Source organism: Cetorhinus maximus, unplaced genomic scaffold (genome assembly GCF_964194155.1).
Source record: "Cetorhinus maximus unplaced genomic scaffold, sCetMax3.hap1.1 HAP1_SCAFFOLD_457, whole genome shotgun sequence".
Lineage (NCBI taxonomy): Eukaryota > Metazoa > Chordata > Chondrichthyes > Lamniformes > Cetorhinidae > Cetorhinus > Cetorhinus maximus.
Genome location: NW_027596401.1, coordinates 135,595 through 155,032, shown reverse-complemented (window position 1 = coordinate 155,032; position 19,438 = coordinate 135,595). Strand labels below are relative to the sequence as shown.

The 19,438-nt window shown below is 54.8% G+C and overlaps 2 protein-coding genes across 2 annotated transcripts in view; one reads left to right on the top strand and one right to left on the bottom strand.

Moving 5' to 3' along the window:
- LOC144673743 (B-cell receptor CD22-like) overlaps positions 1 to 7,325 on the top strand; it is a 48,795-nt gene extending 41,470 nt beyond the window's left edge. The window contains exons 17-18 of the mRNA XM_078535443.1: positions 2,596 to 2,775; positions 4,730 to 7,325. Coding sequence (XP_078391569.1) covers positions 2,596 to 2,766 — 171 coding nt within the window. The 3' untranslated portion in view covers positions 2,767 to 2,775; positions 4,730 to 7,325. The remainder of the gene's footprint in view (positions 1 to 2,595; positions 2,776 to 4,729) is intronic.
- Positions 7,326 to 12,893: 5,568 nt separating this feature from the next.
- The window catches only part of LOC144673738 (myelin-associated glycoprotein-like), a 34,508-nt gene continuing 27,963 nt past the window's right edge, over positions 12,894 to 19,438 (bottom strand). Inside the window, exons 6-9 of the mRNA XM_078535439.1 lie at positions 18,999 to 19,292; positions 16,050 to 16,155; positions 14,823 to 14,907; positions 12,894 to 13,240 (exon numbers count right to left, since the gene is read on the bottom strand). Of these exons, the coding sequence (XP_078391565.1) occupies positions 12,986 to 13,240; positions 14,823 to 14,907; positions 16,050 to 16,155; positions 18,999 to 19,292 (740 nt within the window). The 3' untranslated portion in view covers positions 12,894 to 12,985. The remainder of the gene's footprint in view (positions 13,241 to 14,822; positions 14,908 to 16,049; positions 16,156 to 18,998; positions 19,293 to 19,438) is intronic.

Sequence of the window (19,438 nt, the reverse complement as noted above, 5' to 3'; positions counted from 1 at the left end):
GGACTGGAGGAGGTTACAGGGATAGGGAGGGTTGGTCGGGGCTGGAGGAGGTTACAGAGATAGGGAGGGTTGTAGGGACTGGAGGTGGTTACAGAGATAGGGAGGGTTGTAGGGGCTGGTGGAGGTTACAGAGATAGGGAGGGTTGTAGGGACTGGAGGAGGTTACAGAGATAGGGAGGGTTGTAGGGGGCTGGAGGAGGTTACAGAGATAGGGAGGGTTGTAGGGACTGGAGGAAGTTACAGAGATAGGGAGGGTTGTAGGGGCTGGAGGAGGTTACAGAGATAGGGAGGGTTGTAGGTACTGGAGGAGGTTACAGGGATAGGGAGGGTTGGTCGGGGCTGGTGGAGAGTTGAGGAGCGATTCGGAAACAGGATGAGGAGCTTGAAGGCGATGGCACTGCCAGAGGGAGAGTTAAAGTGAAGCGATGTTGATTTGCGAGGGGATTTACAGATTTCCGTGGGTTGGGACATGATGGAATCTACGGTAAACCTTGCCTCATGTCTTCATTGCTTCTGAAGCCTGCCGGATGTGTTGTGAAATGCTCTGCTCACATCACTTACATTCCTGCCTGAATAACACGGGGGATGTAATAATCACGTGGATCTCAGGGCGATTACACAGAAACAGGAGCTAAACAGCTTCAGGAACACTTGAAGGGGAAACATTTGCGGGGCTATGGGGGAAAAGAGCAGGGGAAGTTCGGGGGGGTGGGGTTGGGTGTGGAAAGAGTGTGGGGAGCAATTCGATGGACCTCTCACAGACACTGGCATGGGCAGGATGGACCGAATGGCCTCCTCCTGTTCTTTAACCCCAGGCAGGGTCCATCCTGGGACCAGGTTCTGGCCCTGGCGAGTGTTGGGTACCCTGTTGACCATGGCCCTTGCGTCAAAGCCGCAGTTGAATTAGAGCCTCTCCCTGTGGTGGAGTCTCGAGCCCTTGCAGGGAGATAACCCCAGACTAATTCTGACTGAGCCCTTTGACCAGACAGGCTGTTTAAGAGAAATGCCCATTTGCGCAGCCTTGACCGGTGGGGGGGGTGAATATGGTGATCTGGGTGGCACTAGACTGAAAGGGCAGTGGGAGCAGATTCTACCTGAAGCAGGATTGAGGCTGTTAATCCCACGCCCCCGGCTTCCCCTCTCAGCCGGGGAGAAAGGGTCCCTCAGCGACTCTCCGGGAGTGCAGTGCGGAGGAGGGGGAGGTGTTATCCCCGGAGTCCAGGGGCCACTATCTCTCCCTTGAACAGTTATTGAGTCACTTTTCATTACATCCCAAAGAGTTTCACAGCCAAAGGACCTTTTATTTTTTTAAGTGTGCTCACTGTGTTAATGTAGGAATTGTGGCAGCCAATTTCCACACAGCAAGATCCCACAAAGAGCAATCTTATAATGACCTTAGTACTGGACCTCTGACAGTGCAGCACTCCCTCAGTACTGACCCTCCGACAGTGCAGCACTCCCTCAGTACTGACCCTCTGACAGTGCGGCACTCCCTCAGTACTGACCCTCCGACAGTGCAGCACTCCCTCAGTACTGACCCTCCGACAGTGCAGCACTCCCTCAGTACTGACCTTCTGACAGTGCAGCACTCCCTCAGTACTGACCCTCTGACAGTGCAGCACTCCCTCAGTACTGACCATCCGACAGTGCGGCACTCCCTCAGTACTGACCCTCTGACAGTGCGGCCCTCCCTCAGTACTGACCCTCTGACAGTGCGGCCCTCCCTCAGTACTGACCCTCCGACAGTGCGGCCCTCCCTCAGTACTGACCCTCCGACAGTGCAGCATTCCCTCAGTACTGACCCTCCGACAGTGCAGCACTCCCTCAGTACTGACCCTCCGACAGTGCGGCCCTCCCTCAGTACTGACCCTCCGACAGTGCAGCACTCCCTCAGTACTGAACCTCTGACAGTGCAGCACTCCCTCAGTACTGACCCTCCGACAGTGCAGCACTCCCTCAGTACTGAACCTCTGACAGTGCAGCACTCCCTCAGTACTGACCCTCTGACAGTGCAGCACTCCCTCAGTACTGACCCTGCGACAGTGCAGCACTCCCTCAGTACTGACCCTCCGACAGTGCGGCACTCCCTCAGTACTGACCCTCCGACAGTGCGGCACTCCCTCAGTACTGACCCTCCGACAGTGCGGCACTCCCTCAGTACTGACCCTCCGACAGTGCGGCCCTCCCTCAGTACTGACCCTCCGACAGTGCGGCAATCCCTCAGTACTGACCCTCCGACAGTGCGGCCCTCCCTCAGTACTGACCCTCTGACAGTGCGGCCCTCCCTCAGTACTGACCCTCCGACAGTGCGGCAATCCCTCAGTACTGACCCTCTGAGAGTGCAGCACTCCCTCAGTACTGACCCTCTGACAGTGCAGCACTCCCTCAGTACTGACCCTCCGACAGTGCGGCCCTCCCTCAGTGCCTGTGGGAGTTTGGGTACCTATCACGGGAGGTCAGGTCTCTGTAGTGGGGCTCAAAGGGCTCGAGCTGCTAAGGGGTGAGAGAAAGAGAGCAAAGGTGGCGAGATCTGATGTCAGCACCTTCCTGCTCCGAGCGTCTTCGACTGACAAAGTCTGGTTTCCCTCCAAACAGCAACACGCGAATGACGATTATGAAAACGTGGGCAACCTGTACAGAGATGCGGCCGAATCGAGCGAGGACGAGGTTAACTACACCTCCATCTCTCACATTAGCCGGCCTGGTAAACACATACGACGTCAGGATTCGGAGGAGAGCATTGACTATTCTGACATCAGGTTTTAATGCATTGAGGTAGGAAACAGGGACAAACTCCTTCAACGACAGCCAAGGCTGCTCAATCACGAAACTGCCGCAGATTGCGAGAATGACTTGCATTTATGTGGCGCCTTCAATGCCGCACGACCCCTCCCTGAGCCGCCTCGCAAGGGGCCCCATCGTCCAACACTGTCTGACCCCCCCCCACCCATCCCCGAGACACTTCGGGAGATATAAGGGACAGGCGAGCAAAAGCTCGGTCCAAGAGGTCGGGTCTAAGGGCCGTCTTAAAGGGGGAGAGTGGGTGGAGAGGTTTTAGGAGGGAATTCCAGAGCTCAGGGCCCCCAGGCAGCTGAAGGCACGGCCGCCAATGGCGGAGCGATGGGGAATCGGGGGATGGTCAAGAGGCCGGGATTGGGGGAGCGCAGAGATCTCGGAGGGTTGTAGGGGGCTGGAGTAGGTGACAGAGATAGGGAGGGTTGTTGGGGCTGGAGGAGGTGACAGAGATAGGGAGGGGTGTAGGAGCTGGAGGAGGTTACAGAGATAGGGAGGGTTGTAGGGGGCTGGAGTAGGTGACAGAGATAGGGAGGGTTGTTGGGGCTGGAGGAGGTGACAGAGATAGGGAGGGGTGTAGGAGCTGGAGGAGGTTACAGAGATAGGGAGGGTTGTAGGGGGCTGGAGGAGGTGACAGAGATAGGGAGGGTTGTTGGGGCTGGAGGAGGTGACAGAGATAGGGAGGGTTGTAGGGGCTGGAGGAGGTTACAGAGATAGGGAGGGTTGTAGGGGGCTGGAGGAGGTGACAGAGATAGGGAGGGTTGTTGGGGCTGGAGGAGGTTACAGAGATAGGGAGGGTTGTAGGTGCTGGAGGAGGTTACAGAGATAAGGAGGGTTGTAGGGACTGGAGGAGGTTACAGAGATAGGGAGGGTTGTAGGGGCTGGAGGAGGTTACAGAGATAGGGAGGGTTGTAGGTGCTGGAGGAGGTTACAGAGATAGGGAGGGTTGTAGGGACTGGAGGAGGTTACAGAGATAGGGAGGGTTGTAGGGACTGGAGGAGGTTACAGAGATAGGGAGGGTTGTAGGGGCTGGAGGAGGTTACAGAGATAGGGAGGGTTGTAGGGACTGGAGGAGGCTACAGAGATAGGGGAGGGGGTAAGGAGGGATTTGAAACAATGTGAATTTTATAATTGTGGCATTGCTCGACTGGGAGCCAGTGTAGCTCAGTGACCAACAGGGAGTGATGTGTGAACGGGACTCGGTGCGAGTTAGGACACAGGGGCACCAGAGTTTGGGATGAGCCTTAGAGAGAGAGGGAGACAGGAGTTCGATCAAGAGAGTGTTAGAGTTGTCGTGTATGGAGTTTATAAACACTCGGAGTTGTAAAGAAAGAGAGCGTTAGAATGCTCAACATGCCTCCAACAGGCAAACTCATAACCCCACATGACACATCCATTGATAAAGCAACCCTGAGAACATCTCGAAATGGCCCAAGAGAGATGAGCTGGGGCTCTGTTCTCTAGTAAAGAGAAGGCTGAGGGGGTGACCTGATCGAGGTCTTTAAAACGACGAAAGGGTTTCGATGGGGTAGACGTAGAGAAGATGTTTCCACTTGTCGGAGTGAGACCAGAACTAGGGGACCATCGATATAAGATCATCACTAATAAACCCCAATGGGGAATTCAGGAGAAACTTCTTTACCCAGAGAGTGGGGAGAATGTGGGACTCGCTCCCACAGGGAGTGGTCGAGGTGAATAGTGTTGATGTGTTTAAGGGGGGAGCTGGATAAACACATGAGAGGGAGAAAGGAATAGAAGGATATGGGGATGGGGTGAGATGGAGAGGGGGTGGTGGGAGGAGGCTGGTGTGGAGCAGGAACACCAGCACGGAGCAGATGGGCCGAATGGCTTGTATCTACACTGGGAATATTTGTAATTCTATATCGCAGTTAACTCTCTCTCTCTTTCTCTCTCTCTCTCATTCCCCTGCTCCCAGTTCGATCAGTTGAGGGGTAATGAACTGCCTTTGCCTGGGAAGAAACGTTGCAGCAAATCATTCCCTCCACCCTCAGGAAGCGACTGCAACACCAAAACAAAGTTGAATCAATAAGACTTCGTTTGGAAGGCCTGTGATTTCCTAGAACGATTGCCAAACGACTGACTTGCACTGAAGATATGGTTGTCAGTTCTGTCCAATTAGGGCTTCACTTGTAGCACTGTGCACAGTTCCGGTCTCATAACCGTTTGTTTAGACCACACTTGTAGCACTGTGCACAGTTCCGGTCTCATAGCCGTTTGTTTAGACCACACTTGTAGCACTGTGCACAGTTCCGGTCTCATAGCTGTTTGTTTAGACCACACCTGGAGCACCGTGCACAGTTCCGGTCTCATAACCGTTTGTTTAGACCACACTGGGAGCACTGTGCACAGTTCCGGTCTCATTACCGTTTGTCTAGACCACACTGGGAGCACTGTGCACAGTTCCGGTCTCATAACCGTTTGTTTAGACCACACCTGGAGCACCGTGCACAGTTCCGGTCTCATAACCGTTTGTTTAGACCACACTGGGAGCACTGTGCACAGTTCCGGTCTCCGTATCCCTTGGTTAGACCACACTGGGAGCACTGTGCACAGTTCCGGTCTCATAACCGTTTGTTTAGACCACACCTGGAGCACTGTGCACAGTTCCAGTCTCCAAATCCCTTGGTTAGACCACACTGGGAGCACCGTGCACAGTTCTGATCTCCATATCCCTTGGTTAGACCACACTGGGAGCACTGTGCACAGTTCCGGTCTCCATATCCCTTGGTTAGACCACACTGGGAGCACTGTGCACAGTTCCGGTCTCCATATCCCTTGGTTAGACCACACTGGGAGCACCGTGCACAGTTCCGGTCTCCATATCCCTTGGTTAGACCACACTGGGAGCACCGTGCACAGTTCTGATCTCCATATCCCTTGGTTAGAACACACTGGGAGCACCGTGCACAGTTCTGGTCTCCATATCCCTTGGTTAGACCACACTAATGAGGGAACATCCCAGGAATGTTGATAAGACATAGTGTGTGTGGGTTTTTTGTTTGTTTCATTTACTGTGAATGTTTTTGCGTTGTCTAATAGCCTGACTGTGAAAAAAGAAAAGATCTCTTAAATTGGTGATGGAAAGAAATTCTGCATTTGACTGCGAAATCAAGAGTTGGTTAATTGGGGCTTTCTGATTTGCCAGGAAGGGGCTGCGGGGCCTAGTGAGGTTGGGTGTCTCCGATGCCGAATGGGTTCAAAGGGGGTAGAATGAGGGGAGGGAAGGGTGGTGGTGGGTCATGGGATTTGTTGACCAGCCAATAGAGTTGGGATTCCCGGGTCTATCTCCGACATTAAGCCCGTGGACCTTATTAGCACTTCCCATTTCATCGCTGTTTATAATTTTCATCATCTTTTCTGTATACATACCAGATTTCACTTTGTAGCAATTTTGTACAACTGGGCGTCTTGCTTGGCCATTTCAGAGGGGTAGTTAAGAGCCAACCACACATCGCTGTGGGGGTCTGGAGTCACGTGTAGGACAGACCGGGTAAGGACGGGCAGATTTCCCCCCACCCAAAGGGACATTAGTGAACCAGATGGGGTTTTTTATCATCAATCGATGATAGTTTCATGGTCACCGTCCCTGAGACCCGCCCTCAATTCCAGATTTTATTCATTGGATTTAAATTCCACCAACTGCCATGAGGGGATTTGAACCCAGGTCTCCAGAGCATTAGCCTGGGCTAATAGACTACTAGTCCAGTGACGTTAGGTCTTTGCCATCTCCCCTCAAGAAGCTCGACACCATCCAGGACAAAGCAGCCCCGCTTGATGGGGCACCCCATCCACAAACATTCACTCTCTCCACCACCGACTCACAGTAGCAGCAGTGTGTGTACCATCGACAAGATGCACTGCAGGAACTCACCAAGGCTCCTTCGACAGCACCTTCCAAACCCAAGACCACTACCATCTAGAAGGACAAGGGCAGCAGACACATGGGGAACACCCACCACCTGGAAGTTCCCCTCCGAGTCACTCACCATCCTGACTTGGAAATATATCGGCTGTTCCTTCACTGTCGCTGGGTCAAAATCCTGGAACTCCCTCCCTAACAGCACCGTGGGTGTACCTACACCACACGGGACTGCAGCGGCTCAAGAAGGCAGCTCACCCACCACCTTCTCAAGGGGCAATTAGGGATGGGCAATAAATGCTGGGGCCCAGCCAGCGAAGCCCACGTCCCGCGAATGAACTTGATATGAAGGGATAAAAAGGTGACACGTCTCCCTTGGGTACGCATAGTGCCTCCTTCGAGGGCAGACTTTTAAGGTCAGGAAGATCCCACACACTTTGCCCAACCCTCAAAGAGTTTGCAGCACTCAACCGGCCAGGACACAGCAAACCAATTCCACTGGCGTGAGGGACACAGATTGAAGAGAATCGGGGAAAAGAACCAGAGGGGGGGGAGATGAGGAGGATTTTGTTTTACACACAGCGAGTTGTTGTGATCTGGAAGGCGCTGCCTGAAAGGGCGGTGGAAGCAGATTCAATAGGAACTTTCAAAAGGGGGAATTGGAGAAATACTTGAAGGAGAAAAATTTGCAGGGCTCTGGGGAAATGAGCGGGGACTAATTGGATGGATCTTTCAAAGAGCCGGTACAGGAACGATGGGCTGAATGGCCAACTATGCTGTAAGATTTTATGCGTCTAGGAATACTAAGCACATTTTGGACAAAACAGTGTCTTCCCTTAATGCTGTTCTCTTTGTTTAATGCTCTGCTAAGCATTTATAATAAACAGCCACACTGCCCATAACAGGTGACCAGAATGCAGTCGGAGAGGTAGGATATGAAGAACATCTTAAAGGAGGAGGAGGAGAGAGAGAGAGAGGGAGACAGAGAGGAGTGGAGAGGTATAGCGAGGGAATTCCTGAGCTCAGGGACCCCAGGCAGCTGAAGGCACGGCCGCCAATGGTGGAGCGATGGGGAATCGGGGGATGGTCAAGGGGCCGGAATTGGAGGAGCGCAGAGATCTCATAAGAACATGTGGACTAGGAGCAGGAGTAGGCCATTCAGCCCCTCGAGCCTGCCCCGCCATTCAATACGATCGTGGCCGATTTCATTTTGGACTTAACTCCAATTTCCCGCCCTCTCCCCATAACCTTTCAACCCCGTCGCTCATTAAAAATCTGTCTACCTCCTCCTTAAATTTATTCAGTGTCCCGGCATCCACAGCGCTTTGAGGTAGTGAATTCCACAGATTCACCGCCCTTTGAGAAAAGGAATTCCTCCTCATCTCTGATTTAAATCTACCGCCCCTTAGCCTAAAACTATGGCCTCTCGTTCTAGAATGCCCCACAAGGGGAAACATCCGCTCCACGTCTACTTTGTCTATCCCCTTTAGCATCTTATATACCTCAATTAGATCCCCTCTCATCCTCCCTAAACTCTAGCCAGTATAGGCCTAAACTGCTCAATCTCTCCTCATAAGACAAGCCCCACATCTCTGGAATCAATCGAGTGAACCTCCTCTGAACCGCCTCCAGTGCAACTACATCCTTCCTCAAGTAAGGGGACCAAAACTGTGCACAGCACTCCAGGTGCAGTCTCACCAATGCCTGGCACAGTTGCAACAACACTTTGGAGGGTTGTAGGGGCTGGAGGAGGTTACAGAGATAGGGAGGGTTGTAGGGGCTGGAAGAGGTTACAGAGATAGGGAGGGTTGTAGGGGCTGGAGGAGGTTACAGAGATAGAGGGGGTTGTAGGGGCTGGAGGAGGTTACAGAGATAGGGAGGGGTTGTAGGGGCTCGGGGAGGTTACAGAGATAGGGGGAGTTGTAGAGGCTGGAGGGTGGGTTACACTAATAAGGAGGGTTGTAGGGGCTGGAGGAGGTTACAGAGAGAGGGAGGGTTGTAGGGGCTGGAGGAGGTTACAGAGACAGGGAGGGGGTGAGGAATGGTTTGAAAACAAGGATGAGAATTTTAAAATTGAGGCCTTGCTGGACTGGGAGCCCGTGTAGCTCAGTGTGTGACGAGGGGGGTGGGTGATAAGTGAATGGGACTCAGTGCAAGTTAGGACACAGGGGCAGCAGAGTTTTGGATAATCTGAAGTTTATGAGCATGAACAATGGGAGGTCTGGCAGGCGAGTGTTGGAATAGTGGAGTTGGCGGTAACAATAGATAAATATTCATCTGTAAAAGCACTGAGGAACTAATAGAGTGAAGCACCAACATACCAGACTCTGGCTCCAACGCTTTCAGTTATGGTTTTTTTAGACTCTTGTTCATAAGGCTACTACAAATGAGGAAGCGATGAAGATTTATTCCGTGTCTAAAGGTTTCACCATCTCTGTAATCTTGCAATACAAACTCAGACATTTCCTTCTGGTTGCAGTGTTATTTACTGAAACAGAAAAGTGACTCACTGGTCAGCTGTCCTACCTGAGCTCTGAGGCAAGAGATCATGGGTTCGATGCATGCTCCTGGGACTTATCCACAACATTCAGGCTGACATTCCCGCTGACGGCGATGAGGGAGTGCTGCATTGTCGGAGGGTCAGTACTGAGGGAGTGCTGCACTGTCGGAGGGTCAGTACTGAGGGAGTGCTGCACTGTCGGAGGGTCAGTACTGAGGGAGTGCTGCACTGTCGGAGGGTCAGTACTGAGGGAGTGCTGCACTGTCGGAGGGTCAGTGCTGAGGGAGTGCTGCACTGTCGGAGGGTCAGTACTGAGGGGGTGCTGCACTGTCAGAGGGTCAGTACTGAGGGAGTGCAACACTTGGACAGTCAGTCCTGAGGGAGACATTAAACTGAGGCCCCCGTCTGCCCTCTCGGGCGGGTGTAAAGGATCCCACGTCCACGATTTGGTAAAAGACCTGGGGTGGGGTGGGGAACATCACCCCAATGTCCCTATCCCTCAACCGACATCACTAAAAAAGCAGACGATCTGGCATCATTGCCACACTGCTGTTTGTGGGATCTTGCTGTGCGCGTCGCCTCACGGGCTGCGGCATCCGCTACGTCACAACCGGGACCGCGCCTCCATTCCGAAAAAAAAAAATGCTCCTTCGCTGGCTGTGGGTGGGTCTTTGGGGGAACGCCCTGAGGGGTGGAGACAGGCGCTAGAGAAAGGCAAGTCCGCCTTTCGTGGTTGTGGCTCACCACCGCCCTCCTGAAGGGGGCGGGGGGGAGTGAGGGGGCAGTTAGGGAATGGGGCAATAAACTCTGGCCTCCCCAAACCCCCCACCCACACCACCCACCCCCTCCCCCGCTTGCCAGTGGCTGTCCACATCCTGGGAGAGGATGTGCAATAAGCGGAGTCTACAAACAACCTTCAGCAACACTTCATACACATCTTTGTCATTTACATCAACCGAGGCGTTTAATACGGACAACTCCCCGGCACCATTCGATGCGTTTTAATAATCCAGCTCTTCATTATTCACCGGTAATGATGATGATGATGGACAGTTCCTTTCAGTCACACACACAACAACAACAACAACAACGTGAAGCACGGCGTTGGCCCCAATGGCTCCCTCCACCTCCCTGCCTGTCCCCCTCTCCTCTCGGCCCCCAGGGGCGTCTCCCTCTCTCACTCGGGCCTTGAATTATATTCAGCGACCAGGCTTCCACTGCTCCCCGGGGCGGGGGAGAGAATCGCACAGGCGAACGCCCCCCCACTCTTGAGAGCCGTCTTAAACAGGAGACACCTCCCCCCTACCCCACCTCTTATTTATAAACTGGACCCCCCCCACTAGTTCTAGATTCCCCCCCATGAGGCGGGGAAACATCCTCTCTGCACCCACCCTGTCAAGTCCCCTCGGAGTCGGATATGTTTCAATAAGGTCGCCTCTCATTCTTCTCAACTCCGATGGGTACAGGGTCCAACCTGCTCAACGTTTCCTCATTAGACAAACCCCCCTTCATCCCAGGAAACAGCCCAGTGAACCTCCTCTGAACAGCCTCCAATGCAACTCTATCCCTCCCCTAAGTAAGGAGACCAGAACTGTACCCACTGCTCCTGATCCAATCTCACCAACGCACTGTACAGTTGTAGCAAGACTTCCCTCCTTTTATGCTCCATTCCCCCTTTACAATAAATAATAACATTCCACTTGCCTTCCTAACCACTTGCTGCATTTGCATATCGACTTTTAGTGATTCATGTACCAGGACACCCAGATCCCTCTGCACCTCAAGAGTTCTGCAACCTCTAACCATTAAGAGTTGAGGCCCGATGCATGGGTTCATCAACTCTCTCCACCAGGAACGTGCTGAAACATTCAGAGATCGGAGATTCACCTCCAAGGGGAGATAGACAAAACCATCGCTATTTGGCGGTGATATATTTTAAGATAATCGGCAAAAAAACCAGAGTGGGGAGATGAGGAGGATTTTGTTTTACACACAGCGAGTTGTTGTGATCTGGAAGGCACTGCCTGAAAGGGCGGTGGAAGCAGATTCAATAGGAACTTTCAAAAAGGGGGGGAATTGGAGAAATATTTGAAGGTGAAAAGATTTGCAGGGTTGTGGGGGAAAAAGCGGGCGGGGAGGTGGGGGAGAGCGGGGACTAATTGGATAGATCTGTCAAAGAGCTAGCACGGGCATGATGGGCCGAATGGAAATTCTTCAAAATTGGAGGGAGTGAAGGTGCGGAAAAGATTCACGAGAATGGTCCCAGGGATGAGGGACTTCAGTTCCGTGGACAGGTCGGAGAAGCTGGGACTGTTCTCCTCGGAGAAGAGAAGCCCGAGAGGAGATTTGATCGAGATTTGTTCAAAACCATGAGGGGTCCGGGACAGAGTCGATCGGGGTGGGGGGGAGACTGTTCCCGTTGGTGGGAGGATGGAGAACCAGAGGGGACGCGGGTTGAAGGCGATTGGGTGACAGAAGCTACGGCGACAGGAGAAGAAACCCTTTCACGCAGCGAGCGGTTGGGATCCGGAACGTTCCGCCCGAGAGTGTGGTGGGGGGAGGCTGATTCGACCGGGGATCTCAAAAGGGGATCGTTATCTGCAGAGGGGAAGACGTGCAGGGTTACGGGGAGGTGGCGAGGGAGCGGGACAAGGGAAGTCGCTCTTGTGGGGAGACACGATGGGCTGAATGGCCTCCTTCTTGCCCGTCGGTGACTCTCCGAAGTTCGAGACGTGACGGGGTTCGGGTGGGTGCCGAGACGCGGGAAATGGGGAGTGGGGGGAAGAGCCACTGGGAAAGTCTATGATAAGAGAGGTTCAATGGCCCCCGGGGATGATGGCGCGAGGTCAACGGGACAAGTAAAGGAACAAAAGGTGCCCCTAGATGGGGTGCGAAGGGCATCTGAGGAAACATCAGCAATGGCTGCCGGTCAAAAAACAATAAATAAATAGGGGCAGAGGTTACGCGGTGAAATTGTTGAACCCAAACGCGTAACCCGGAAGAGGAGGTGCCATTCCCCGGAGTTTGCTTTGAGCTTTGTTGGAGCAGTGCAGACCGAGGGCAGAGAGGTCAGTGTCAGCGCAAAGGCGGAGGGTTAAAAACGCCGGGCAACAGGAAGCTCAGGGTCAGGGGGGTGGGTGGAGGTTCCCCACCCCCCCGCAAAACGGAAGAACCCGGCCTGCCCTTTCGAGGCGTCGCTCGCCACGTCAGAGTCCACGGGAGGATCGCGACTCAGGGGGGAAGGGCGCGGAGAGGCTGCACAGGGGCCCGATAGAGCGCGGTCCTTCGGAAACTTCCCCGGCTCCCTCCCGGCGATCCTGCTCGAAGCATCGAATCATACAGCCCGGGGGGGTGGGGGAAGGGAGGAGGGAGGGGGCCCTTCAGTGCTGGAGGAGGTTACAGAGATAGGGAGGGTTGTAGGGGCTGGAGGAGGTTACAGAGATAGGGAGGCTTGTAGGGGTTGGAGCAGGTTACAGAGATAGGGAGGGTTGTAGGGGCTGGAGGAGGTTACAGAGATAGGGAGGGTTGTAGGGGCTGGATGAGGTTACAGAGATAGGGAGGGTTGTTGGGGCTGGAGGAGGTTACAGAGATAGGGAGGGGTGTAGGGGGCTGGAGGAGGTTACAGAGATAGGGAGGGGTGTAGGGGCTGGAAGGGGGAGCGGAAAATCGTCCAGGCGAATGTTGGGGGGAGCCTCATCTCGAGATGAAAACTCTGCCGTTTCCAAAGTGACGGGGTCACACACTGGGCAGCGAGGGAGCCTCCCCTCGGGAGGCCTGGTCACTACCAGGCCACGAGCCTCTGATCCCTGCCCTCACTGTGGTTTAATCTCAGCGTACTGGGTACTGTCCCCGTCACCAACAATTTCGCCCGAGGAACGGGCTCGAGAGAAGTCGATGCAGGCGTAGTGCAGCTCCTGGTCCAGCTCCTGCTCCTGGTCCAGCTCCTGCTCCTGGTCCTCGGCCTCCTGTCCGGCCTCCCCGTTCTCCAGCCTCTTCAGGCTGCCCGCCTCGCTGACCCCCTCCATCCCCTGGTAGGCCTCGGCCTCTCCCTCCTCCTCATCCTCCACCTGAAATACAAACGGCAGCAGCGATGACTCGACAGGTTTAAATATCAACACTCCCGGATTACAGGAGTGTAGGCCCCGTTCAGCACCCACCTCGAGCCTGTTACACAGGAACAGGAGGAGGCCATTCAGCCCCCTCGAGCCTGTTACACAGGAACAGGAGGAGGCCCATTCAGCCCCCTCGAGCCTGTTACACAGGAACAGGAGGAGGCCCATTCAGCCCCCTCGAGCCTGTTACACAGGAACAGGAGGAGGCCCATTCAGCCTCCTCGAGCCTGTTACACAGGAACAGGAGGAGGCCATTCAGCCCCTCGAGCCTGTGACACAGGAACAGGAGGCCATTCAGCCCCTCGAGCCTGTTACACAGGAACAGGAAGAGGCCCATTCAGCCCCCTCGAGCCTGTTACACAGGAACAGGAAGAGGCCATTCAGCCCCCTCGAGCCTGTTACACAGGAACAGGAGGAGGCCCATTCAGCCCCCTCGAGCCTGTTACAAAGGAACAGGAGGAGGCCCATTCAGCCCCCTTGAGCCTGTTACACAGGAACAGGAAGAGGCCCATTCAGCCCCCTCGAGCCTGTTACACAGGAACAGGAAGAGGCCATTCAGCCCCCTCGAGCCTATTACACAGGAACAGGAGGAGGCCCATTCAGCCCCCTCGAGTCTGTTACACAGGAACAGGAAGAGGCCATTCAGCCCCCTCGAGCCTGTTACACAGGAACAGGAAGAGGCCATTCAGCCCCCTCGAGCCTGTTACATAGGAACAGGAGGAGGCCCATTCAGCCCCTCTCGAGCCTGTTACACAGGAACAGGAGGAGGCCCATTCAGTTGGATCACGGGTGATCTGTATCTTAACCCCATCCACCCACCTCGGTTCCGTGACCCTTAACCCCCCGACCCAACAAAAGTCTCTCAATCTCGGTTTTGAAATTTCCAATTGACCCCTCCCAGCCTCGACAGCTTTTTCTGGGGGAGGGAGTTCCAGATTTCCACCCCCACTTTGTGTGAAGATAGTGCTTCCTGACATCACCCCCTGAACGGCCTGGCTCCAATTTAAAGGTTCTGCCCCCTTGTTCTGGACTCCCCAAACATCACCACTGCACCCAGAGGGAGTAGTTCCTCTCTATCTTGTCAATTGGGTGCACGGGATGAATACTGAAAGGGGGGAAATTTGCAGGGCTATGGGGGAAAGAGCTTGTCGGGTTGGAGGGGGGGAGTGTGTGTGGGTGGGAGAGTGGGGACTGATTGAAGAGGCCTTTCAGAGACGGCACAGGCGCGATGGGCTGAATGGCCCTCCTGTGTGCTGTTTGGTCCCACAGTCTGATCTACCCGCTCCGATCACAGAATCACACACAGTGCAGAAGAGGCCCTTCGGCCCATCGAGTCTGCACCGACACGGGAGGAACAAATACCTGACCGACCCGCCTAACCCCATTGACCAGCGCTTGGCCCCATAACCTCGAATGTTCTGAGGTGCCCAGTGCTCATCCAGGTACTTTTTAAAGGGTGCCCCCATCAGGCACATATGAATGGGGAGGGGGGTGAACATTATCATGCATAACGAAACCAAGGAGGTCCTTCCCATACCAGGATCGCAGCTGAGACTGAGGTGTGCCGTGCGGTCAGCTGTTCCATTTCTGTAGCTACGCCTGGGATCTGCTCCTTCTTCTTCCTGTAATGAGGAGCAAACAGGTGACGAGACCACGAGCGACAGCAACACAGCTTAACAAGGGCCAGGGGAGAGGCGACGGAAACATCGGGGTTCATTCCCAGACAGACAGAATTGAACAGCTGCAAACCTACGTACAATTGTTCTACAGCCACACTGGGAGCACTGTGCACAGTTCCAGTCTCCATATCCCTTGGTTAGACCACACTGGGAGTACTGTGCACAGTTCCAGTCTCCATATCCCCTGTTTAGACCACACTGGGAGCACTGTGCACAGTTCCAGTCTCCATATCCCTTGGTTAGACCACACTGGGAGCACTGTGCACAGTTCCAGTCTCCATATCCCTTGGTTAGAACACACTGGGAGCACTGTGCACAGTTCCGGTCTCCATATCTCTTGATTAGACCACACTGGGAGCACTGTGCACAGTTCCGTTCTCCATATCCCTTGGTTAGACCACACTGGGAGCACTGTGCACAGTTCCGGTCTCCATATCCCTTGGTTAGATCACACTGGGAGCACTGTGCACAGTTCCGGTCTCCATAGCCCTTGGTTAGACCACACTGGGAGCACTATGCACAGTTCCAGTCTCCATAACCCTTGGTTAGACCACACTGGGAGCACTGTGCACAGTTCCAGTCTCCATATCCCTTGGTTAGACCACACTGGGAGCACTGTGCACAGTTCCAGTCTCCGTATCCCTTGGTTAGACCACACTGGGAGCACTGTGCACAGTTCCGGTCTCCATATCCCTTGTTTAGACCACTCTGGGAGCACTGTGCACAGTTCCAGTCTCCGTATCCCTTGGTTAGACCACACTGGGAGCACTGTGCACAGTTCCGGTCTCCATATCCCTTGTTTAGACTACACTGGGAGCACTGTGCACAGTTCAGGTCTCCATATCCCTTGGTTAGACCACACTGGGAGCACTGTGCACAGTTCCGGTCTCCATATCCCTTGGTTACACCACACTGGGAGCACTGTGCACAATTGTGGTTGAGAGATATGCTGGTGAGTTAGAGCTGGGTGTAGCCAGTGTACAAGTGAAAAACTAAGGCACAGTCAGCGGATGAAGGCACCCGAGGGTGTGAAGGGCGCTACAGAAATGCGCTTAATTCATCTCCTCGTCGGAACGCGATCTTACCTCTGGCTGCAAAAGACGATCTTAATCAGTAGCAAAGACAAAATGAGAGCCCCCAGAGCACCAGCCAGCACGGCCAGAACCAGCTGCACCAGGTCAGGTCCATTTCCTGAAAACACAACGTCCCGAGTTACTCTGGCCGTTAAAAACCAGGCAGAGCGCAGAAACTGTGCGATATGTCAGCTCAGTCACCACGAAGGCATTGCTGCAATGTTTCAGAGAGGCACTCAGATGTTATAAGGTGATGCAGGTTGGCTTTAGCACCCAAACCCTCTCTGTTAAACCTGAGCTAAAGAGTGGGGTCCCAGAGACATCGCCACATAGCCCAGGCCGACACTCACCAGTGTCAGTGCTGAGGGAGTGCTGCACTGTCGGAGGGTCAGTACTGAGGGAGCGCCGCACTGTCGGAGGGTCAGTACTGAGGGAGTGCTGAACTGTCGGAGTGCCAGTACTGAGGGAGCGCCGCACTGTCGGAGGGTCAGTACTGAGGGAGTGCTGCACTGTCAGAGGGTCAGTACTGAGGGAGTGCTGCACTGTCGGAGGGTCAGTACTGAGGGAGCGCCGCACTGTCGGAGGGTCAGTACTGAGGGAGCGCCGCACTGTCGGAGGGTCAGTACTGAGGGAGTGCGGCACTGTCGGAGAGTCAGTACTGAGGGAGTGCTGCACTGTCGGAGGGTCAGTACAGAGGGAGTGCCGCACTGTCTTTCAGGTGAGACACTAAACCGAGGCCCCCGTCTGCCCTCTCGGGCGGGTGTGAAAGATCCCACAGCCACTATTTGGAAGAAGAGCAGGGGGGAGTTCTCCCCGGTGTCCTGGGGCCAACATTTATCCCTCAACCAACATCACTAAAAACAGACGATCACATTGCTGTTTGTGGGATCTTGCTGTGCACAAAGTGGCTGCCGCTTTTCTGACATTACAACAGAGGTTACACTTCGCCTAAAGTCCGCCGCACTGTCGGAGGGTCAGTACTGAGGGAGCGACGCACTGTCGGAGGGTCAGTACTGAGGGAGTGCCACAGTGTTGGAGAGACAGTACTGAGGGAGTGCCGCACTGTCAGAGGGTCAGTACTGAGGGAGTGCTGCACTGTCGGAGGGTCAGTACTGAGGGAGTGCCGCACTGTCAGAGGGTCAGGACTGAGGGAGTGCCACAGTGTTGGAGAGACAGTACTGAGGGAGTGCCGCACTGTCGGAGGGTCAGTACTGAGGGAGTGCTGCACTGTCGGAGGGTCAGTACTGAGGGATTGCCGCAGTGTTGGAGGGACAGTACTGAGGGAGTGCCACACTGTCGGAGGGTCAGTACTGAGGGAGTGCCGCACTGTCGGAGGGTCAGTACTGAGGGAGTGCCGCACTGTCAGAGGGTCAGTACTGAGGGAGTGCTGCACTGTCGGAGGGTCAGTACTGAGGGAGTGCTGCACTGTCAAGGGGTCAGTACTGAGGGAGAGACGCACTGTCGGATGGTCAGTACTGAGGGAGTGCTGCACTGTCAGAGGGTCAGTACTGAGGGAGCGCTGCACTGTTGGAGGGTTGGTACTGAGGGAGCGCCACACAGTCGGAGGGTCAGTACTGAGGGAGTGCTGCACTGTCGGAGGGTCAGTACTGAGGGAGCGCTGCACTGTTGGAGGGTCAGTACTGAGGGAGCGCTGCACTGTTGGAGCGTCGGTACTGAGGGAGCGCTGCACTGTCAGAGGGTTGGTACTGAGGGAGCGCTGCACTGTTGGAGGGTCGGTACTGAGGGAGCGCCGCACTGTCGGAGGGTCGGCACTGAGGGAGTGCCGCACTGTCGGAGGGTCGGTACTGAGGGAGTGCTGCACTGTCGGAGGGTCAGTACTGAGGGAGTGCTACACTGTCGGAGGGTCAGTACTGAGGGAGTGCCGCTCTGTCGGAGGATCGGTACTGAGGGAGCGCTGCACTGTCGGCGCGTCTGTACTGAGGGAGTGCCGCACTGTCAGAGGGTCGGTACTGAGGGAGTGCTGCACTCTCAGAGGGTCAGTACTGAGGGAGTGCTGCACTGTCAGAGGGTCGGTACTGAGGGAGTGCTGCACTCTCAGAGGGTCAGTACTGAGGGAGTGCTGCACTGTCGGAGGGTCAGTTCTGAGGGAGTGCCACACTGTCGGAGGGTCAGTACTGAGGGAGTGCTGCACTGTCGGAGGGTCAGTGCTGAGGGAGTGCTGCACTGTCGGAGGGTCAGTACTGAGGGAGTGCTGCACTGTCGGAGGGTCGGTACTGAGGGAATGCTGCACTGTCGGAGGGTCAGTACTGAGGGAGCGCTGCACTGTCGGAGGGTCAGTACTGAACGAGTGCCGCACTGTCGGAGGGTCAGTACTGAGGGAGTGCTGCACTGTCAGAGGGTGAGTACTGAGGGAGTGCTGCACTGTCAGAGGGTCAGTACTGAGGGAGCGCCGCACTGTCGGAGGGTCAGTACTGAGGGAGTGCCGCACTGTCGGAGGGTCAGTACTGAGGGAGCGCCTCACTGTCGGAGGGTCAGTACTGAGGGAGCGCCGCAATGTCGGAGGGTCAGTACTGAGGGAGTGCGGCACTGTCGGAGAGTCAGTACTGAGGGAGTGCTGCACTGTCGGAGGGTCAGTACTGAGGGAGTGCCGCACTGTCTTTCAGGTGAGACACTAAACCGAGGCCCCCGTCTGCCCTCTCGGGCGGGTGTGAAAGATCCCACAGCCACTATTTGGAAGAAGAGCAGGGGGGAGTTCTCCCCGGTGTCCTGGGGCCAATATTTATCCCTCAACCAACATCACTAAAAACAGATGATCACATTGCTGTTTGTGGGATCTTGCTGTGCACAAAGTGGCTGCCGCTTTTCTGACATTACAACAGAGGCTACACTTCGCCTAAAGTCCTCCGCTGGCAGTGAAACTTTCGGAACCTCCTGACGTAGGACCAGGCACCGATATCAGACTAAAACTCCTCTCTCCGCGATCCCGAGCGAGTCTCTCACCTTTGACCCACAGATACACCTTGAACATGGCTTCCCCGTGAGGGTTTTGAACCGAGCAGGATGCCATCACTTCCCCCTCATCCTGGGGTCTCATCAGGGTCAGGGAACCAGTCACCAGATGCCCATCTCGGACCTGCCACGACACGAAACCTCCGTGTGTTTGGTTACCACTGATGTTGGCACTGGGCAGGTGCCAGGTGAGGTCTCCGGGTGGGTTGGAGTTGGCCACACAGATGCAGGTGACCCCCTCTGACCTCTGAGTGCACTTCGACTGCTTGGAAATCTCCGGCTTATCTGAGAAAGTAGGAACAGAGGCTGGTGTGTTATACATTTATTGCAGTTTGATCAAAATGACAGATTAATAACTCTTGCAACGATTATCGAGGGCGTTGGGGAGATTGGACCTGGATCGCTGTGTACAGTTCCGGACTCCTTACCTA